This window comes from Entelurus aequoreus, linkage group LG02 (assembly GCF_033978785.1).
Source record: "Entelurus aequoreus isolate RoL-2023_Sb linkage group LG02, RoL_Eaeq_v1.1, whole genome shotgun sequence".
In the NCBI taxonomy this organism is placed as follows: Eukaryota; Metazoa; Chordata; class Actinopteri; order Syngnathiformes; family Syngnathidae; genus Entelurus; species Entelurus aequoreus.
The window spans coordinates 13,188,758-13,212,790 of NC_084732.1; the positions used below are offsets into that span (position 1 = coordinate 13,188,758).

The following is a 24,033-nucleotide window of genomic DNA, read 5'->3' on the forward strand; positions in this document are numbered from 1 at the left end:
TTGTCGTCTTATCTTCGTTGAGGTACTTGAAGTCCGTAGCGGGCTGGAAGACCGAAACTGCTGCTGCGAGACAACTTGCAGTGGAAGATAACAAGTTGCGTGCCTTTGCACAGATAGAAAAGTACAACTTAATAACTATAATAACCATTACCTCCCTGCTTGGCACTCAGCATCAAGGGTTGGAATTGGGGGTTGAATCACCAAAAATTATTCTTGGGCGCTGCCACTGCTGTTGCTCACTGCTCCCCTCACCTCCCAGGGGGTGATCAAGGGTGATGGGTCAAATGCAGAGAATAATTTCGCCACACCTAACTTTTCAGTCATAAGACTTGGTACTTGACGCATTCTAACTGTCAGCATGGTAATTTCTCTCAAAACTGCATATTTTAGTTTTTTTGCGTGTATTGTGCTAATCCAGGATGTTTTTATTTTGTCTTTAGAATGTAAAAAAAAACAAGCTGTGGGCCACAAATGGCCCCCAGGCCGCACTTTGAACAACCCCGACCTAGATGTTGCCCTCAAAATGGTGACACTGAACACTTGACACCCTCTATAAAAATAGGACCTTTTACCTCCCTGCTTGGTGCGCAGCATCACGGTCCCGAGCGCGGCCACCGCTGCTGCTCACTGCTCCCCTCACCTCCCAGGGAGGTGAAACAAGGGTATGGGTCAAATGCAGAGGGTAATTTCACCACACCTAGTGTGTGTGTATGTGACTCTCAGTGGTACTTTAACTTGAACTTTAATAGGCGCCATGTTGGCTACGTGGTAGAAGAGGAGGGACTGCCAAATGTTTTCTTTTTTTTTTCAAAAAAAAGAGAAGAAGTTGTTAAACATTAAGCGTAACGGGCTTATACCGTCTAACGTCACGCACTCAGGAACTACAGTAAGTACACTTATTCAAGTGCACTGACGGAGACCCAGCAAAAGTCCCATTTTTAAACATACAAAATAAACCATTAGTGTACAGCTCTGGTAATGGGTACAGTCGCACCCACCTGCACAAATGTACTTCAAAATGTAACAATCAAAATAAATATGACTTTCTTTTTGTTTACTAGGGCATGCATATATAATATGCATTAGTTTGACCATTTAAAATCAACGATAATAAAAAGGAGATGCTTGGAAATAGCATAAAAATGCCCCAAAAACTTGGAATAACGCGATTCATAGCGTTACTTTTTGGTGTAACCATCATGAGCGTTCTGTTCAGGTATATTTCTTTTATATTTGGATAAATCATCATATTTATGTATTACTAAATTTAAATAGGTATTGATCAATCTTTAAGCTGTGTGTATTTGATTTCAGTTTGCTTTTGACATCTTATTTAGAATTGTAGTTGAAACTTTTACAACCTTGTGTTGCGCTCATGATGGCGTAACCAAACTAGATTATTTTGAATATTTATTCCCTTTTTTACATTTAGTATATTTAAATATACTGTGTTTTATGCTTTTTTCTTTTTGGAACATGTACTATACCAGGGGTCACCAACCGTTTTGAAACCAAGAGCTACTTCTTGGGTACTAATTAATGCGAAGGGCTACCAGTTTGATACACACTTAAATAAATTGCCAGAAATAGCCAATTTGCTCAATTTACCTTTAACTCTATGTTATTATTAATAATTAATGATATTTACACTTAATTGAACGGTTTAAAAGAGGAGAAAACACGAAAAAAATGACGATTAAATTTTGAAACATAGTTTATCTTCAATTACGACTCTTTAAAATTCAAAATTCAACCGGAAAAAAGAAGAGAAAAACTAGCTAATTCGAATCTTTTTGAAAAAATTTAAAAAATAATTTATGGAACATCATTAGTAATTTTTCCTGATTAAGATTGATTTTAGAATTTGGATGACATGTTTTAAATAGGTTAAAATCAAATCTGCACTTTGTTAGAATATATAACAAACTGGACCAAGCTATATTTCTAACAAAGACAAATCGTTATTTCTTCTAGATTTTCCAGAACAAAAATTTTAAAATAAATTCAAAAGACTTTAAAATAAGATTTAAATTTGATTCTACAGATTTTCTAGATTTGCCAGAATAATTTTTTTGAATTTTAATCATGATAAGTTTGAAGAAATATTTCACAAATATTCTTCGTCGAAAAAAACAGAAGCTAAAATGAAAAATTAAATTAAAATGTATTTATTATTCTTTACAATAAAAAAAAAAATTTTACTTGAACATTGATTTAAATTGTCAGGAAATAAGAGGAAGGAATTTAAAAGGTAAAAAGGTATATGTGTTTAAAAATCCTAAAATCATTTTTAAGGTTGTATTTTTTCTCTAAAATTGTCTTTCTGAAAGTTATAAGAAGCAAAGTAAAAAAAATAATGAATTTATTTAAACAAGTGAAGACCAAGTCTTTAAAATATTTTCTTGGATTTTCAAATTCTATTTGAGTTTTGTCTCTCTTAGAATTAAAAATGTCGAGCACAGCGAGACCAGCTTGCTAGTAAATAAATACAATTTAAAAAATAGAGGCAGCTCACTGGTAAGTGCTGCTATTTGAGCTATTTTTAGAACAGGCCAGCGGGCTACTCATCTGGTCCTTACGGGCTACCTGGTGCCTGCGGGCACCGCGTTGGTGACCCCTGTACTATACATATAATACAATAAAGTCCCATATAAAGTTATGTTTCTAGCAATACTTTAATTTTGCCTTGGAAAGTAACACTCCAATGTCCATTAGTGGAGCTGTACACATTAAGCAATTTACTATTTGTAATTATGTTTTTTTTTGTTTTTTTTAAACTAAGTATTTTTCAAATGCGGTTTGAGGAAACGAGCGTCTCCCATCCAGAGGTCGTCGACCTGCGCCGTAAAAAATAAAGCGGCAAGCAGCAGAGGCGTTTGACCGATGAGTCACGCCGCGTCCCAAACGGCAGAGACAAGGTTACAACCTGCCTGTCTAAACAGTAACTACAAAATAAAATGAACTTTGTCACCGTGACAACATGTGACCATCAAGACGCGCACATTGAAAACATCAAAGGGGAATACGAGTATTTTTAATTGTGAACAAACAAGCGTCGTTGGATGGTCATTAATTAGGTACGGGGTTTGGTGAAGAGACCAGCCTTGAGGTCTCCCTGACACTTGGACGAATGAAACTTGAGGGATGACGTCATCTGCAGGCTCCGCCCCTGACCTTTGGAAAGCTTGTGTGGACTCGGACGAGCGCACTCGCCTTCACCTCCAACCAGCGGCACGACATCACAGTGAGTCTATTTTTATATTCTGTAAATTGTATTAAGTGCATCACAAACACTCTGTCAGTCCTTAATGTGGACTGTTACTTTATTCTGTATTATTTATCATTACTATTAAGTAGATCGCAATGGATATATGCAAACTGCACATCCCCAGATTTTTTCATAGTCGTAAAAAACTTTTTTTTATGATGCATAATGCCTATACTGTACATGTACAATACAAGAGAAGTAAGTAGGCACGTTGTGTAAATGGTAAATAAAAACAGAATACAATGATTTACAAATCTTTTTCAACTTATACTCAATTAAATAGACTGCAAAGACAAGATATTTAATGTTCGAACTGAGAAACATGTTTTTTTTTTGCATATAATCATTAACTTAGAATTTAATGGCAGCAACACAAAAAAGTTGGCACAGGGGCATTTTAACCACTGTGTTACATGGCCTTTCCTTTTAATAACAGTCAATAAATGTTTGGGAACTGAGGAGACCAATTTTTTAAGCTTTTCAGGTGGAATTCTTTCCCATTCTTGCTTGATGTACAGCTTAAGTTGTTCAACAGTCCGGGGTCTCCGTTGTGCTATTTTAGGCTTCATAATGCACCACACATTTTCAATGGGAGACAGGTCTCTTTTACTTTTTAAGTGCAGAATGTGGCTTGGCATTGTCTTGCTGAAATAAGCAGGGGCGTCCATGAAAAAGACGTTGCTTGGATGGCAACATATGTTGCTCCAAAACCTGTATGTACCTTTCAGCATTAATGGTGCCTTCACAGATGTGTAAGTTACCCATGCCTTGGGCACTAATACACCCCCATACCATCACACATGCTGGCTTTTGAACTTTGCGCCTATAACAGCCCGGTTGGTTCGTTTCCTCTTTGGTCCGGAGGACACGACGTCCACAGTTTCCAAAAACAATTTGAAATGTGGACTCGTCAGACCACAGAACACTTTTCCACTTTGCATCAGTCCATCTTAGATGAGCTCGGGCCCAGCGAAGCCGGCAGCGTTTCTGGGTGTTGTTGATAAATGGCTTTCGCTTTGCATAGTAGAGTTTTAACTTGCACTTACAGATGTAGCGACGAACTGTAGTTACTGACAGTGGTTTTCTGAAGTGTTCCTGAGCCCACGTGGTGATATCCTTTACACACTGATGTCGCTTTTTGATGCAGTACCGCCTGAGGGATCGAAGGTCTGTAATATCATCGCTTACGTGCAGTGATTTCTCCAGATTCTCTGAACCTTTTGATGATATTACGGACCGTAGATGGTGAAATCCCTAAATTCCTTGCAATAGTTCGTTGAGAAATGTTGTTCTTAAACTGTTGGACAATTTGCTATCGCATTTGTTGACAAAGTGGTGACCCTCGCCCCATCCTTGTTTGTGAATGACTGAGTATTTCATGGAAGCTGCTTTTATACCCAATCATGGCACCCACCTGTTCCCAATTAGCCTGTTCACCTGTGGGATTTTCCAAATAAGTGTTTGATGAGCATTCCTCAACTTTCTCAGTCTTTTTTGCCACTTGTGCCAGCTTTTTTTGAAACATGTTGCAGGCATCAAATTCCAAATGAGCTAATAATTGCAAAAAATAACAAATTTTCCAGTTTGAACGTTAAGTATTTTGTCTTTGCAGTCTATTCAATTGAATATAAGTTGAAAAGGATTTGCAAATCATTGTATTCTGTTTTTATTTACCATTTACACAACGTGCCAACTTCACTGGTTTTGGGTTTTGTACACTGATATCTTTTAATCGCCCAGCCATGCTTATAATACAATAATAAAATTGATAGCTGGCAATTAGGGCGCGGATCACTAGTCGGAAACCAGTGCGCTAATCGCTAGCTGACACCTGACACGCTAATTGCTAGCTGGCAACCAGGGTGCTAATCCCTAGCTGACATCTAGCATGCGAATCGCTAGCTGGCAACTACGTGCTAATCACTAGCTGACAACTAGAGCACCAATCAGTTGCCAAAAACTGGAGCGCTGATTGCTAGAGCGGCAATCACTAGCTGACAACTAACACGCTAATCACGTGCCGACAACTGTGGCGTGGATCGTTAGCTGGCAACTAGAGGGCTAATTGATAGCTGGCAACTAACGCGCTAATCGCTAGCCGACAACTAGCGGGCTGATCGTTAGCTTGCAACTAGAGCGGCAATCGCTAGCTGACAACGAACATGCTAATTGCTAGGGATCACTAGCCGGAAACCAGTGCGCTAATCGCTAGCTGAAACCTGACACGCTAATCACTAGTTGGCAACTAGCGTGCTGATCACTGGCTGGAAACCAGGGTGCTAATCACTAGCTGACAGCTGGCATGTTAATCGCTAGCTGACAACTACAAGCTAACCACTAGCTGACAACTTGTCTGACATCAAGAGCGCCAATCGGTAGCTGAAAACTGGAGCGCTGATTGCTATCTGGCAACTAGAGCGCCAATCACTAGCTGACAACTAACACGCTAATCGCTAACCGACAACTAGGGCGCGGATCGTTAGCTGGCAACTAGAGCGGCAATCGCTAGCTGACAGCTAGAGCGCTGATCGCTAGCTGGCAACTAGAGTGGCATTCACTAGCTGACAACGAACATGCTAATTGCTAGCCGACAACTAGTGCCCTGATTGCTAGCTGGAAACTAGGCACCAATCGTTAGCTGGCAACTAGAGCACTAATCGCTAGCTGGCAACTAGGGCGCGGATCACTAGCTGGCATGTTAATCGATATCGGATTATTATCAGTATCGGCCAAAACTCATATATAGAGTGTCCGCCATGAGATGGGTAGGTTGTGAGTTCAAACCCCGGCCGAGTCATACCAAAGACTATAAAAATGGGACCCCTTACCTCCCTGCTTGGCACTCAGCATCAAGGGTTGGAATTCGGGGTTAAATCACCAAAAATGATTCCCGGGCGCGGCACCGCTGCTGCTCACTGCTCCCCTCACCTCCCAGGGGGTGAACAAGGAATGGGTCAAATGCAGAGGACAAATTTCACCACACCTAGTGTGCGTGTGACAATCATTGGTACTTTAACTTTAATATATCATTTGTGACAAAGCTGTATCAATAATGACTACATAAGTGGTATTTGGTGCCTTGCAGACATGTTTGGTGCCAGCGTGGTCTTCTTCCTGCTCCTCACAGGTAAAAAACCCGCACACGCGCACGCATGCCTTACCTGTATTAGCCGACGATGTCATGATGATGTCATCAGGAGCCGGCGCGTTCATGCTGCACAACGCCCACATCAGCCTGTGTCTGGAGGACTCCTGGCCGGCGGGCGGCGCCGTGCTGAGGAAGTGCCGCCTGGACTCGGAGGCCCAGCAGTGGCGGTGGAAGAACGGCGGCCTGCTGGCGTGCGCCGCCACGTCCAGGTGTTTGTCGTCACGGCAGCCGGACCTCACCCGGCCGTGTCCCGCGTCGGAGGACGATGAGGACGAGGATCTGGCGTGGGTGTGCGACAGGAACATGCTGCTCAGCCGCGGCACGTCGCTGCTGCTCTCTGCAGACCGGGGGCGCCTCGTCCTGAGCCCGGATCACAAAGGCTCCGTCTGGACGTCGCTGGACGCAGGCGACGTCTGCCAGGAGACACTCAGTAAGTCGCACTCAATCAACTTGACGGATCAGCTTTGTAACATATGAAATACTATGGAGTTTGATTGATTGATTGAGACTTTTATTAGTAGGTTGCACAGTGAAGTACATATTCCGTACAATTGACCACTAAATGGTAACACCCGAATAAGTTTTTCAACTTGTTTAAGTCGGGGTCCACTTAAATTGATTCATGATACAGATATATACTATCATATATACTATCATCATAATACAGTCATCACACAAGATAATCACATTGAATTATTTACATTATTTACAATCAGGGGTGTGGGGGGGGGGGGGTATGGACATCAAGTAGTGGACATAGAGAGAGAGAGAGAGAGAGAGAGAGAGAGAGAGAGAGAGAGAGAGAGAGAGAGAGAGAGAGAGAGAGAGAGAGAGAGAGAGAGAGAGAGATCAGAAGGCATAAGAAAAAGAAAAAGTATCTGCATTTGATTGTTTACATTTGATTATTAGCAATCCAGGGAGGGTGTTAGTTTAGGGTTGTAGCTGCCTGGAGGTGAACTTTTATTGCGGTTTTGAAGGAGGATAGAGATGCCCTTTCTTTTATACCTGTTGGGAGCGCATTCCACATTGATGTGGCATAGAAAGAGAATGAGTTAAGACCTTTGTTAGTTCGGAATCTGGGTTTAACGTGGTTAGTGGAGCACCCCCTGGTGTTGTGGTTATGGCGGTCATTTACGTTAGGAAGTAGTTTGACATGTACTTCGGTATCAGGGAGGTGTAGCGGATTTTATAGACTAGGCTCAGTGCAAGATGTTTAACTCTGTCCTCCACCTTGAGCCAGCCCACTTTAGAGAAGTGGGTAGGAGTGAGGTGGGATCTGGGGTGGAGGTCTAGAAGTAACCTGACTAGCTTGTTCTGAGATGTTTGGAGTTTAGATTTGAGGGTTTTGGAGGTGCTAGGGTACCAGGAGGTGCATGCGTAATCGAAAAAGGGTTGAACGAGAGTTCCCGCCAGAATCCTCAAGGTGCTTTTGTTGACCAGAGAGGAAATTCTGTAGAGAAATCTCATTCGTTGGTTAACCTTTTTGATTACCTTGGTTGGCATTTTATCACAGGAAAGGTTAGCCTCTAGAATGGAACCTAGGTAGGTGACCTCATCTTTCCTGGTGATGACACTGTCACTTACTTTTATGGTGAAGTCATTGACTCTCTTAAGTTTGATGTGGGAACCAAACAGGATGGATTCTGTTTTACCCAAGTGTATGGATAGCTTGTTGTCAGCGAGCCAGGTGCAAGTTCTACAGAGTTCAGCACTGAGGATTTTCTCCACCTGTGACTTGTCCTTGTCTGATACCAGCAAGGCCGAGTCATCCGCAAACAAAAACAATTCACAGTCGCATGCCGATGACATGTCGTTTATGTATATTAGGAACAGTAAAGGTCCCAATATACTGCCTTGGGGGACTCCACAGCTCACCGAGAGAAGGGGGGGACACGGTTCCGTTCACCTCTACCACCTGCTCCCTCCCCTCCAAGTAAGATTGTATCCAGCTCCAAGAGGCTCAAATGGGACAAAATATGTTTCCTAACACCTGATTGGTTACTTCCACTTGTCGGTGGAAGTACACGTGAACATTGAACACACTGTCATGTCGTTCAATGTGACTAAATATTAACGTATAACAACATTATTATTCCATATTCATGTTAGCGTTTAACATAGCTATAATAACATAGCTGTTTAACACCTTTCTTACGTCACGACTCTGGAGACCGCACTGCACAAAGTGAAATCTAAGTAAGATGAAATATCTCAAATAAGGGTGATATTTGCTTATTTTCTGTCAGATAATATAATTCTTCTCACAAAGCAGATCTTATGTTAGAGTGTTTTACTTGTTTTAAGGGTGTTGGTCCTAAATGATCTCAGTAAGATATTACAGCTTGTTGCTGAGATTGAGTAAAACATGCTTGAAACTAGAATATCAACTGTTGCAAAGCCGTGTCACCAACATTCACACGTATGAAACTACTTTTTCAAAGTAATCATTTCTCATTTCAAGCATGAAATAAAACAAATCATGACTTTGACACAATTGTGTCTCATAATTAAACCGACAGTTAATATTTTAAAATTTAACATGTGACATTTCAAACAATTTTGAGCAGAAATAGTTCATGCACATTCAGATAAATTCTTCAAAATAACAATAAATAAAATAAAAATTAAAAATAAATAAATAAATAAATAAAAAAATAAAAAAATAACATTAAAAAAAATAAATATATATATATATATATATATATATATATATATATATACACACATATACAGTATATACATATATTCCTTGCTCACTAATTGACTGAAAGCGCACGCACTTGGCGCGATGATGTCATGTTATCGTTGGGAAAATGCATTTTTAGACCATATGATTTGCCTGAGCGTTGCCTTTTTGCCTTTCCATTAAGAAAAATAAATTAGTTTTTAGTATAAGTTTGCTGGTTTCAACAAATGTAATGCCGAGCGCATATCATTATGTCAAGATAACGGCACTAGCGTTTACTTCATTTAAGAATATTTTTCAACATATTGAGCAAAAAGGTCTCATGTTTGTTTTTTCTACCAAGAAATGTGCACTTGTTATTAGTGAGAATATACTTATTTTAAGGTATTTTGGGGTTCATTGAGGTTAGCTAATTTTACTTCTTTTGGAAAGTCTTGACAAGCCAAATTTTCTTGTTCTATTGGCAGATAATTTTGCTTAGTTCAAGTAAAATACCCCTCATTTTTGTATTTTTTTCCCTTGTTTTTGAACACTGACTTTTTGCAATGCGATGAGTGTTGTCTTTTTTTTAATTGAAACCTTTATCAGTAGATTGCATAGTACAGTACATATTCCGTACAATTGACCACTGAATGGTAACACCCGAATAAGTTTTTCATTTTGTTTAAGTTGGGGTCCACGTTAATCAATTCATGGTACAAATATATACCATTAGCATAACACAGTCATCACACAAGTTAATCATCAGGAGTTCAGCAGGTTTATTGACATTCAAAAGGGTGAAACTAAAAAGACAAACAATACAGTCAATATTAGACTGTCCTCTTTTGAGGGCCTGTCCGGGCGGAGTTTCTTAAATGCCTCAAATGTGCAGCATTTTGAGTTAGGGTTGCATGTATTTTCAATGTACGTCCAGGGTTAAGAAGGGGTTAAAAACAAAACAAATTGTGCGCGCAGCAGCATTCGTGAGGGAGGGGCGGAGACAGAGAGAGCAAGAGAGTTATGATAAACGAGCATGCGTCGCCAGGCTCTGCTTTTTATCCATAGATTTATCAGATTCAATTTTTCATTATCTATAGCAGGGGTGTCAAAAGTGTGCCCCGGAAGCCATTTGCGGCCCACAGCTAATGTTTTAAAGGCCCACGGCACATTCTAAAAATACTATGAAAATAAACAAAAACATAACAAAAGTGAAACAAAAAAGCTTAAAGGTGAAATGTAATTTAGAATAAGTTGCAATGTTGACGAAGAAAACAAAGCTGTTTTTTTTTTTCTTTCAAACTGTCATTGCTCAAAACATAATATTGAATCAAAATCACATCAAATATTCCACTTTGAAAAATATTTTTGGTGGAAGATTTTGCATATTTTGTGTGTTTGCCATTAAAAACATAGTTTTGTTTGACAAAAAAGGGCGGAAAACAAACAAACAAACAAACAAACAAACAACATAAAAAAAACATTTTCAAATGAGGAATAGATCTGAAGTTGATGTAGACTCCAGAGATTTAAGCGTTAAATATAAAATGTATGTATGCCCTGGCACACCATTATCATCATTTCATCACCCAAGCAAAACACTTTTTACACTTTTGTACTGAAATAAATACACCTACAACTTATTCAATAAAAACATAGAAAAAACTAGCAGCAGCGGTAAAGTTTAGATCCATGAAGGAAAGAAGAAAGTGAATGAATGTTTATAACTGAATACATTTACATATGCTTACATTAGTTTTCTTTTGTATTATTTTTTTTAATGAATTAAGTAACGTTTATGACAACCTTTTTCCAAAACACAATATAGAATGTGAGATATAACAGGATAATGCATACCGTTATCATTTGTTTTCAAAACGCTTACAAAAAAGTGGGACCCCAAAAATTTACTGTAGGACCCCATTTTGAAAATTCCTAGCACCAACACTGCTGTCAACAGAGGAGAAAAAATGCTTTATTTAAAAAAAAATATTATTTATAAAGCAAGTTCGAGTATCATTGGCAAATTTTCACCTAGTCCCGGCCTTGGCGTGCTGCCCGCCTTGGCATGCATATACAGTATGTGTCTTCTTTTTGGGATTTCAGAATATGGTCAGCCTAAATAATAACAATGTACTTTTAGGACCAGTTTATTGTAAAATACCATCATAACTTCATACGTACTCTTTCTCTCTAACAATTTGGGGTTCTTGGCCTGGAAAACGTTGAGGACCCCTGAATTACATGAATAATTGATCAATTAAATATTACAAAATTACTGATTAAATGATTAAATAATTAAATGTCCTTTTACATTAAATGATTTAATGACACATTTAATAACACGTATTCATTTCAAATATACTTCATTATTGACACATTTGAGTATTGTTGCGTCGACCAGCTCTTCCTCCCAGGGAATCTAAATTACTGGTCAATCCCAAATTCTTTCGATGACATATATGCTGAGTAAGAAGGACCATCAAGACAGAATAGGAATATTATCAAGTTTTACTGAAATTTCAGGAGATCAGCTTAACCAATACATTCATATCGGCTACTCTAGTTGATCTGACACTCAAACGGAAGAGCCAACTTCTTGCACACAAAGAAAGCCCCCACCTCTCCCTCTCGCAACGCTGATAAGGAAGAAGTGGGGGATGTATTCACGTTCCAATTGATTGATAGATTGATTGAGACTTTTATTAGTAGATTGCACAGTTCAGTACATATTCCGTACAATTGACCACTAAATGGTAACAACCGAATACGTTTTTCAACTTGTTTAAGTCGGGGTCCACGTAATCAATTCATGGTTTAAGACACTAAACAGACCTCTGAAGACAAAGAGAAACTGGTAGAATATACAAAGGAAAAGTACTAGCTCCTCTAAACATGGCTATGTAAAAAGAAAGAACTCTTAAACATATATGCATTCTCCACAGTATTCAAAGATGTGTTTGTTTATTAAACCCTATTTGACCCCCCACAGCTTGCTCATGTATGAATGCAGTTTAACGAGAGTGCAAACACGTTTCAGGGCCCAGGAGGTCGTCACATGACACAGACGAGTCCACGGCGGAAGGACAGGACAAGCATGTGACGCTGACAGACGAACAAAAAGAATACCTCCGCTGGTTCTATCGCACTGAAGACCGTAAGAACACCTATCAACATGTTTTACATGTACATGGTTAGCCCTTCAATCAGTGTGACCAAAGTGCGGCCTCTGGGTCATTTGAGGCAAAAAATTTTAGCGAAACTGTCAGGTTTATTAAACAGACAAGAAGCAAGGAATTAAACAGAGACAGGATTCAATTTGGCTCATGAGGAGAAACGTCTGGGCTGCATCTTGGCACAGTCTCCCACCACGCTCTGACAAAAGGGTTTCACGCATCCTCTTTTATTTGGGCCTTTTCTGATTACATAGCATTACATTACGCAGCTGCTCCTAAGGGGAGGGGGGTCGTAAACAGCTATTGCAGCTGGAGCTGCGTCAGGTCCTGCTCCCTCTCCGCTTTGTAGATCTCAGTATTTTAGCAAGCTAACATTACCATGCTGGCTTTTTTAGGCTAATTTTTCAGTTATACACCTCAATGTCAGATTTTGGTATTTCACAAATGCTAACTGTAGGCATGCAAACCATGCTGGCATTTTAAACATGTTCATGTATTCATTGCAGAGTAATATATTTTGGTATTTGACACATGCTACAGTTAATATCTTATCACGCAAACATTCGCATGCTATCTTTTTTTTTTTTGGTAATTTATCAAATATACACCCTAGTGTCAAATATTTTGGTATTTCACTAATGCTAACTGTAGGCATGCTAACCCTGCTAACCTTTTTCATTTTTTTTATTTTATACATCGCAAAGTAATTTATTTAGGTACTTGACGCATGCTACAGTTAGTATTTTTATCACGCTAACATTAGCATGTTAGCTTTTTTTTTGCCAATTTAGCAGTTATACACATCAGTGTCATATATTTTGGTATTTCACTAATGCTAACTACAGGCATGCTAACCAAGTTAGAATCTTAATTTTTTTTTTAGGTATACATTGCAGAGTAATATGCTGTATGTTAGTGCTTGACGCATTCTACAGTTTGTAAAAAAAAAGTTAGTATTTTATCACGCTAACATTAGCATTTTAGCTTTTTTGAGCTACTTTAAGAGATATACACCTCAGTGTTATACATTTTGGTATTTCATTAATGCTAACTTCAGGCATGCTATTGTTAGCATGCAAGCATGCTAGCTTTTGTAAGCTAATTTAGCAGGTATACACCTCAGTGTCATATATGCTGGTATTTCATTAATGCTAACTGTAGTCATGCTACTGTTAGCATTTTAGCATAGTGTTGTTAGCATGCTAGCTTTTTTTTAGCTCTTTTTGCTCATATTTTTTGTTACTTGAAGCTATCTGGCCAGCGTGCTAACTGTTAGCATTTCAGTTCGGCGTTGGCTCTTCAGCATTCACACTAAATTTCTACCGTCATTGCATTTCCCATTTGCTCAATCAATATATTGTATTGGTTTTGAAGGCGAAAACTGGTAAAATTGCCCCCACAACCTTTAAATTTGTCAGTTTGGGCCCGCAGTGGAAAAAAATTTGGGCAGTCATGACTCAAATCACCTGTTACAAACACGGTGTAAGGTTCAAACACCGAACTATCTATTAAACAAGACAAGAAGCAAGGAATCAAACAGAGACAAGATTCTCATAGCTGCAGCTGCTTCTAAGGGGAGGGGTCTCATTATGCAGCAGCTGCTCTGGGTCATAAACAGTTCAAACAAAAGGTGCTTGGATCGGTGTCAGGTTTGCCCCCTCTCTGCTCGTAGATTACGGGTCCTGATAAGGTCCTTCCTGTGGCTGTCCAAGATCTGAGAAACCGACACCTCTACGGCGCATTCCATCGCACACAGTGGAGATTTACAAGCTGTCCGCCTTTTGCTTGATAAGATCAAAGACAGCTTTGTAAGAACCAGTGGATCGTAACCACAGGCCACAGGGAAACCTGAACTCAAAGCAAACAAGTTGTGTGATAACTTATGTACACACGGACTTTCTGGTTTTGTCAAGTTCAAACCGGGTGTAAACGATTTCACACCTGGTCTAAACGGATCGTAAACCCTTTTCCTGTAATTTCAGAAACGATGTGGAAGTTTGTGCTGCTGGGTTTGGCCTTCGTCTGCCTCCTCGTTGGCTTCCTCTTGTTGGGAATGGGCGCCATGGCCAGCAGGTGCGACGCGTTAGATAGGCGTTGGTAATTGAAGACGTGAATAAAATGGATGTGAATCACGCTGCCGCCTCCGCAGGAACCGGAGGAAGATCGGCAAGTACAAGGCGGCCGCCGCCCTGGCGAACAAAAGCGAGGAGACGTGGGTCGTCACGCACGTCGACTGCGACGACATCGCCAGCACGCCGTCGCCGCAGAGGTCGAACGTCCCCCCGTGCAACGGCGACGCCAGCGAGCTCAAAGCGGGAAGCATCGTGGTCACGTGGAAAGACGGGAACACTTCCTGTTTGTACGCCGATGCTCCAATGGGGGAGGAGCTGCCAGAACCTGAGAAGGAAGAGGAGGAGGAGGAGGAGGAGGAGGAGGTGAAGGAAAGAGGAGACCAATGAAGAAGATTGACAACATCTGCTCTTTAGTTACCCGACATGATGATAACAATGATGTAGAGATAGAAAAGATGGGTGTGTTTGTTTTGTGTGCAGATGTTTGTGTAATGCCACGTGATCTTTGTTACTGTGCTTTTCTCTGACTGGAAATACAATAAAACGTCAAAATGTGTGTGTTAAAGATGAATGAGGTTCTATTGTGGTATGGGGTGTAGTAGATACCCACAGCCAGAAGGGGCAGTAATACCAAATGATCTGAGCCGGTCAAAAAAACTAAGAAGAAAAAAGCCGGAAGTAGTTCCAAAGTCCATGTCACTACACGATCGGCACCGGAAGGCATGATCGGTCCACACATGCGCCAAGACTACGTCATTTTCCATCACAATGTCCCAGTTATCACGGTTTTCTCATTTCCACCCATCCATCTTTTTCGGCTTATCCGAAGTATTAGCAGAGAAGCCCAGACTTCCCTCTCCCCAGCTACTTAGACTTAGACTTAGAAAATCTTCATTGTCCCCGAGGGGCAATTTGGTTTGCAGCAGTAGTCGTTAAAAACAAGGTTCAACAGTAAAAACGAGGTACAACAGTAAAAACAAGGTACAACAGTAAAAACAAGGTATAAATACATAAAATACATACAACATACAAACCATCATGAAGGCATTGAGCTAAAAACAAAAAACATTTGTAATACAATAAAAACTAATCATCACACGTCGTTTCCCACTAAAGTGACTGCATAGCAGCTAAGCTTGTTTAAGAAGCTCATTTATAAAGTCAACAGCTGAGGGAACAAAGGATCTTATGTATCTGTTGTTTTTGGCCTTTCTATTACTAGGGGCATACCTGTATCCTGAGGGCAAGAGTCTAAACTCTGAGAAGAGAGGGTGCTGAGGGTTGACCAGAATGGCCTTTGCCTTCTGGATGACCCTGGCCTGATAGATCTGGTTCAGGGGGTTCAAGGTAGTGCCTATTGTCTTTTGGCACACCTTGATTATACCACCTAGTCTGTTTTTATTGGCCACACTGAGGTTACCAAACCAGGAAGTGATGGAATAAGTTAAAATAGACTCGATACAAGATCAATAGAACATCCTCATCAATGTCCTATCAACCTGAAAGCCCCTTAGTCTCCTCAAGAAAAACAGCCTCTTAATGGCCTTCTTGCAAATACGGTCAGTGTTGGCATCAAAGGTAAATTTATTGTCTAAAATTGTGCCTAGATACTTCGTACAGCTCTTCCCTGTCAGGACGTGTTGGTGACGAACCCCAAGATGCAGAGATGGCAGGCTTGATGCAGGAAAAAATGATTTTAATATAAAAAAAATGCAAGGAAAACACGAACCAGGAAGCAGGAGACAGGAAACAGGATACCAGGAAAGCAGGGAACAGGCAACAGGAATCAAGGAAAACTGGAGACAGCAAACTGTCTACAGCATACAATCCTCCAGCCCTGACTGGAGGGAGACACAGGTATAAATAGTAGCCTGATTGGCAATTGCCACCAGGCGTGCCAGGCTGCCAATCAGGGACAGGTGTGGGAAACGAGCGCTCAGGGAGACGTGCAGGAACTGGAAACAAAATAAGAGCGATGACAGGAAATAAAACACAAACACAGAGGGAAAAAACGTAACATAACCAAACTGTCAGTGACAAGCCTGACATTCCCAGGGGATCCCGAGGCGTTCTCAGACCAGCCTGGGAGACATTGCCTTGTCCTGAGTCTTCCCCGTGGTCTCCTACCGGTGGGGCGCACCCTAAACACCTCCCCAGGGGGGCTCTAACCAGATTCCCGAATCACCTCATCTGGCTCCTCTCGATGTGGAGGAGCAGTGGCTTTAGTCTGAGTTCCTCCCGGATGGCAGAGCTTCTCACCCTATCTCTAAGGAAGAGCCCCGCCACACGACAGAGGAAACTCATTTCGGCCACTTGTACCCGTGATCTTGTCCTTTCGGTCATAACCCAAAGCTCATGACCATAGTTGAGGATAGGAACGTAGATGGACCGGTAAATTGAGAGCTTTGCCTTCCGGTTCAGCTCCTTTTTCCCCATGACGGACTGATGAAGGGTCTGCATCACTGCAAACGCCTCACCGATCCGCCTGTCGATCTCACGATCCACTCTACCTTCACTTGTGAACAAGACCCCGAGGTATTTGAACTCCTCCACTTGGGGAAGAATCTCCTTTCCAACCCGAAGATGGCACTCCACCCTTTCCCGGGAAAGAACCATGGAGTGGGACTTGGAAGAGCTGATTTTCATCCCAGTCGCTTCACACACAGCTGCGAACCGATCCAGTGAGATCTGACGATCCTGGCCAGATGAAGCCAATGGACCACATCATCTGCAAATAGCAGAGACCTAATCCTGCAGCCACCAAACCGGATCCCCTCAACGCCCTGACTGTGCCTAGAAATTCTGCCCATAAAAGTTAAGAACAGAATTGGTGACAAATGGAAGCCCTGGCGGAGTCCCACCCTCACTGGAAACAAGTCTGACTTACTGCCGGCAATGCAGACAAAGCTCTGACACTGATCATACAGGGAGTGGACCGCCACAATCAGACAGTCCGATACACCATACTTTCTGAGCACTTTCCACAGGTCTTCTTGAGGGACGCGGTTGAATGCCTTCTCCAAGTCCACAAAACACATGTAGACTGGTTGGGCATACTCCCATGCACCCTCAAGGTCCCTGCCGAGAGTATAGAACTGGTCTACAGTTCCACGACCAGGACTAAAACCAAACTTCTCCTCCTGAATCCAAGGTTCGACTATCCAGCGTAGCCTCCTCTCCAGTACACCTGAATAGACCTTACCGGGAAGGCTGAGGAGTGTGATCCCACGATAGTTGGAACACACCCTCCGGTTCTCCTTCTTAAAGAGAGGAACCCCCACCCCGGTCTGCCAATCCAGAGGTACCGTCCCCGATGTCCACGCGATGTTGCAGAGTCTTGTCAACCAAGACAGCCCCACAGCATCCAGAGCCTTAAGAAACACCGGGCAGATCTCATCCTTGCCACCGAGGAGCTTTTTAACTACCTTGGCAACCTCAGCCCGAGAGCAAACCACAGATTCCCCAGGAACTGCTTCCTCATAGGAAGATGTGTAGGTGGGATTGTACCATCCGCAGTTGAGGTCAGCAGCACACCATCCTCACCATACACGGTGTTGACAGTGCTTCCCCTTCCTGAGGCAGCGGATGGTGGTACAGAATCGCTTTGAAGCCGTCCGGAAGTAATTTTCCATGGCTTCCCAGTGCCAATTTAAACTGTGTTATTATACCTTGTTGTTCAGCTCTTATTGTGAAAGTCTACTGCTGATGTGTCTCACTAACTGGTTTCACTTTTGACAAATCACAGCCTTATAGACACCTGTAAATATCAGTCCGGTAGCAGTTCATTAAAAAAACATCAAATTGTAATCAAATAGATTTGTGAAAGCTGATCATCAAGAATGACTCAACATGTCTTAGTTTATTTCATGACTTCCCTCATTTTAGGTAAGTAATGTCATCATGTTTTATAAATACTCTTGTTTTTGTGGTGGTAAGAATATATTTTCGATAGAATTCCATGTTATGTTTTGTAGGTTGTACAGTTTATTAATATTGGTATTTCTGTAAGGTGTTGTTGTCAATGATGCATTTATTCATTTACCTTGTTCATACAAGTTTCTTTAAAAGAAAAATAGTTCATATCCCACCAGGCAGTAGTGGTTCTATACCAATTTTATGGAATTACAGGAAAAAAATACACTGTAAATTGTTTAAAATGTTTTGATTCAGATTTAGTTTGTTAAAAATAAAAATGTTTCATTATGGTAGGACAAGCAGGAAGTATATCTCCAACATGTAAAACGTGTTGTACCGGTTGACTGTACCAATGTTTTGTTTAGCAAGGGCTGTCAAAATGTGCACCTTAATGCAGATTAATCGTTTATCATTAATAATATGATTTTAAAAACTGTACACACTGAACTCATCTGCAGCGCAGAAAGACTCAAAATTCCCGAAATGTCTCTGGCAACACATTTTGGGCAGTTAGTCCAAGTAGGGGAATGTGGTGGTAGTGGAAGAGTGGAATGTCTCTCATAAATGGGCAAGGCAAGTTTATTTATAGAGCACAATTCGTGCACGAAGGCCCTGCAATGAGGTGGCGACTTGTCCTGGGTGTACCCCGCCTTCTGCCCGAATGCAGCTGAGATAGGCTCCAGCCCCCCCCGTGACCCCAAAAGGGACCAGCGGTAGAAAATGGATGGATGGATGGAATTCATACACGACACAATTCTTTACACAGTGCTTTACAGAAGATTACAAAGAAGCAAAAATAAAGCCAGAATAATCATAACAGTAATCGTAATTCAGATTAAAACCATATAATAAAAGGTACATACAGGTTTTGGAGCAACATATGTTGCCATCCAAGCAACGTTATTATGGACGCCCCTGCTTATTTCAGCAACACAATGCCAAGCCACGTGTTACAATACCATGAATTGATTAACGTGGACGCCGACTTAAACAAGTCGAAAAACTTATTCGGGTGTTGCCATTTAGTGGTCACTGGTACATAATATATACTGTACTGTGCAATCTACTAATAAAAGTTTCAATCAATTCAATCAATCAATCAAGCAACAGCGTGGCTTCATAGTAAAAGAGTGCAGGTACTAGACTGGCCTGCCTGTAGTCCAGACCTGTCTCCCATTAAAAATGTGTGGCGCATTATGAAGCCTAAAATACCACAATGGAGACCCCGGACTGTTGAACAACTTAAGCTGTACATCAAGCAAGAATGGTAAATAATTCCACCTGAAAAGCTTCAAAAATGGGTCTCCTCAGTTCCCAAACGTTTACTGAGTGTTGTTAAAAGGAAAGGCCATGTAACACAGTGGTAAAAATGCACCTGTGCCAACTTTTTTGCAATGTGTTGCTGCCATTAAATTCTAAGTTAATGATTATTTGCAAAAAAAAATTACGTTTCTCAGTTGGAACATTAAATGTCTTGTCTTTGCAGTCTATTCAATTGAATATAAGTTGAAAAGTATTTGCAAATCATTGTATTCTGTTTTTATTTACCATTTACACAACGTGCCAACTTCATTGGTTTTGGGTTTTGTATGAATGGATGTATATAGTGTAATATATTTGGGAGGGTTGTAATGTTTTTATGGTTGTTAAGTAGAGGAGACAGGGACATAAGCGTGGAACTACGGGAATTTTCTTTTTCAACTCACATGTAAGCAAATGTGCCACAGCGTCAATTCCGGTCCTTCAACAATTGCTATTTTTTCGGAATCAAAATAAATATTCTTGTATTACATTTAGCCTATTATTTGCGCACTATTGACAAGTGATGCACCGAAAATTCGGTCACCTTAAATGTAAACTGAAACCGTATGATCTGATGAAATATCCATTTCCGCTGGCGACTGCGTCTTTCCGGCGCACACAAATTAATGTAGCTCGCCCAAAGTTGACGAAAAAATCAGATTCCATTCACACTGTGTTTAGACTTAGATCAGATACCTGATGTGGTCTGAATCTGATGCCAAAACATCAGATTTAAAGCACTTCGGAGCATTTAGACTGGTAAAATCAAATCAGATCTGTGTCACTTGAGGGGGAAAAAATCTGATTTGGTGTGCAGTGTAAACAGGAACAAAAACTGCTAGCCAAAATTTTTTGAAAAGGTGCAAGTAACATGTTATTTGTTAGTATGGTAATTACTCTCATTACAATCATGCAATCATACAATGTTAAAGTCTCTTGTGTTTTGTTTATAAAAAAAAAGGGTCTTAATGGTGCACCACTACAACTGAAGACTTTCTATCCATCTGTTTATGTCCCTTTCACAGTTTCTGCACAGGATGTGAAATATTTGCTGAAGGGTCAGGACATACACTTGATGCCATCCATCTCTGAACAACCTATTAGATTTATCTGGCAACATAATAAAAATGATGTGGTATTCTTTACTGGCACGGAGGAGGATGTGCCTTCTTCATACAAGAACAGAACCACGCTGGACCGGGTCTCTGCAGAACTCACCATCAAAAACGCCACATATGAAGACAGTGGAGTCTATCTCCTAGAAATGAACATAAACAACAAGCCTGATACTTTCCATTGTACAATTGAAGTTATAGGTAAGTTTACATTTCCATTCATAAACATTTTAACACAAATATTGAGCACTATAAATATTAACTTGTCTAATCTAGGTTCATTAACAATAGTGTTGATTGTGTTACATTTGAGCTCAAATGTGAACACGACTCAACACTACATGAATCTCCACCCCAAAAACAAAAAAACCATCTGACATCATGTTGACCATCCTTCTGTTTTCTTACAGACAAAGTATCCAAACCCAACATATCCTGTGAGATGAGCGACACAAAGCAGGCGACACTTGTGTGCTCAACAGAGTCCAAACATCCTCATTTATTAAAGTTTAAGTGGAGCTCACCAGGAAAGGAGCAGACTGGACCAAATTTAACAATAACTGATGATCACGTTTATCGTTGTGATGTCAGCAACCCTCTGACCAATGAAACGGCTTCATTCACCGCTAAGGACTGCTTCCTGGGTAATTATAATCAATAATGACAGCTATGGTGTCATTATTGTAATATTATTGTAATATTGTAATAATTGTCATTATTACATATGGTGGTTGTACATATTTAAATTGTATTTTGGATATAATGTACAAACCCCAAAACCGGTGAAGTTGCCACGTTGTGTAAGTCGTGAATAAAAACAGAATACAATGATTTGCAAATCCTTTTCAACTTATATTCAATTTAACAGACTGCAAAGATAAGATACTTAATGTTCCAACTGGAAAACATTGTTATTTTTTTGAGGAATTTGATGCGTGCAACATGCTTCAAAAAAGCTGGCACAAAGGGGAAAAAAGACTGAAAAGTTGAGGAATGCTCATCAAACACTTATTTGGAACATCCCACAGTTGAACAGGCAAATTGGGAACAGGTGGGTGCCATGATTGGGTATAAAAGCAGCTTCCATGAAATGCTCAGTCATTCACAAACAAGGATGGAGCGAGGGTCACCACTTTGTCAACAAATGTGAGGAATTTAGGGATTTCGTCATCTACTCAGTGGCCTAGTGGTTAGAGTGTCCGCCCTGAAATCGGTAGGTTGTGAGTTCAAACCCCGGCCGAGTCATAAAAAAGACTATAAAAATGGGACCCGTTACCTCCCTGCTTGGCACTCAGCATCAAGGGTTGGAAGTGGGGGTGAAATCACCAAAAATGATTCCTGGGCGCGGCCACCGCTGCTGCTCACTGCTCCCCTCACCTCCCAGGGGGTGATCAAGGGTGATGGGTCAAATGCAGAGAATAATTTCGCCACACCTAGTGTGTGTGTGACAATCATTGGTACTTTTACTTTAACTTTAATATCATCAAAAGGTTCAGAGAATCTGGAGAAATCACTGCAGGTAACATTGAATGCCTGTGACCTTCGATCCCTCAGGCGGTACTGCATCAACAAGCGACATCAGTGTGTAAAGGATATCCCCACATGGGCTCAAGAACACTTCAGAAAACCACTGTCAGTAACTACAGTTGGTCGCTACATCTGTAAGTGCAAGTTAAAACTCTCCTATGCTAAGCAAAAGCCATTTATCAACAACACCCAGAAACGCCGCCGGTTTCGCTGGGCCCGAGCTCATCTAAGATGGACTGATGCAATTGTTTCAAATTGTTTTTGGAAAGAGTGGACGCCGTGTCCTCCGGAAAAAAGAGGAAAAGAACCATCAGGATAGTTATAGGCGCAAAGTTGAAAAGCCAGCATGTGTGATGGCATGGGGGTGTATTAGTGCCCAAGACATGGGTAACTTACACATCTGTGAAGGCGCCATTAATGCTGAAAGGTACATACAGGTTTTGGAGCAAAATATGTTGCCATCCATGCAACGTTATCATGGACGCCCCTGCTTATTTCAGCAAGACAATGCCAAGCCACGTGTTACAACAGCATGGCTTCATAGTAAAAGAGTGCGGGTACTAGACTGGCCTGCTTGTAGTCCAGACCTGTTTCCCGTTGAAAATGTGTGGCACATTATGAGGCCTAAAATAGCACAACGGAGAACCGGGACTGTTAAACAACTTAAGCTGTACATCAAGCAAGAATGGGAAATAATTCCACCTGAAAAGCTTCAAAAATTGGTCTCCTCAGTTCCCAAACGTTTACTGGGTGTTGTTAAAAGGAAAGGCCATGTAACACAGTGGTAAAAATGTCTCAGTGCCAACTTGTTTGCAATGTGTTGCTGCCATTAAGTTCTAAGTTAATGATTATTTGCAAAAATAAAATAAGTTTCTCATATCTTGTTTTTGCAGTCTATTCAATTGAATATAAGTTGAAAAAAATTTGCAAATCATTGTATTCTGTTTTTATTTACCATTTACACAACGTGCCAACTTCACTGGTTTTGGGTTTTGTACTTTGAAAAGTTGATTTGAGTTTGACTTTTGTTTTTCTGTGCAGGTAAAAGATCAGATGCTCTACTGATTATCATATTAGTCTGTATCTTCATTCTGGTCATCGTCGTGTGTTGTGTTTTATACATAAACCATCAATATCTAAAAGGTACAGAAACTCAACATGACAAATGACAATCAATTAATCAAAGTTTACTTATACAGCCCAAAATCACAAATGTCTCAAAGGGCTGCACAAGCCACAACGACATTCTCGGCTATAATCCCACATCAGGGAAAAACTCAACTCAATGGGAACAATGCAAAACCTTGGAAAGGACCACAGATGTGCCGGCTAGAGTATTTTGTCAAAGGCTAGAGTATACAAATGAGTTTTAAGGTGGGACTTAAATGCTTCTCCTGAGGTAGCATCTCTAACTGTACGATGCACTCTTTCATCCTATGGAGAGAATTAAACTGTTGATGATAAATTAATATCATGTACATTCAAAAATATTTAAAACTAATACTTTTAATGTGCACAAATTGTAAACCCACATCACGCTTTGTTCCTGTTTTTTTCAAGTCATTATATATTCATTTATTAACTTTTCTCTTTGATCTTGCAGCACGTTGTGATACATATATTATGAACAGAAGACCAAGTGCAGTAAGAGGTATGATCCTTAATTTAAAGCTACATGTAATGTTTTCATATTCACTTAATTACAATCAGCAAGTTATCATATTAGTTATGCATTTATGGTTATTTATTTAAATGTAATTAATACCTTGTTGGGATGTTAGTTTCCTTACCTCACTAAGGTGATTGGAATGTAATTATCTTTGTGTTGTTGTTTCAGTGTCCAGA

General features: G+C 40.5%; 2 protein-coding genes across 2 annotated transcripts; both read left to right on the top strand.

The window, feature by feature from the left end:
• The first annotated feature begins 3,076 nt into the window (after positions 1-3,076).
• On the top strand, positions 3,077-14,894 carry si:cabz01068815.1 (solute carrier family 51 subunit beta). Its single transcript, XM_062022174.1, has 6 exons — positions 3,077-3,244; positions 6,354-6,395; positions 6,466-6,846; positions 12,122-12,238; positions 14,240-14,330; positions 14,407-14,894. Exons 1-6 carry the CDS (start codon positions 3,145-3,147, stop codon positions 14,714-14,716), a joined length of 1,041 nt encoding a protein of 346 aa, XP_061878158.1. The 5' UTR covers positions 3,077-3,144; the 3' UTR covers positions 14,717-14,894.
• A 3,183-nt stretch (positions 14,895-18,077) lies between these two features.
• Positions 18,078-23,357, top strand: LOC133665417 (CD48 antigen-like). The gene is made up of 4 exons (XM_062070705.1): positions 18,078-18,214; positions 20,572-20,862; positions 21,072-21,305; positions 23,230-23,357. Exons 1-4 carry the CDS (start codon positions 18,169-18,171, stop codon positions 23,355-23,357), a joined length of 699 nt encoding a protein of 232 aa, XP_061926689.1. The 5' UTR covers positions 18,078-18,168.
• Positions 23,358-24,033: the final 676 nt, after the last annotated feature.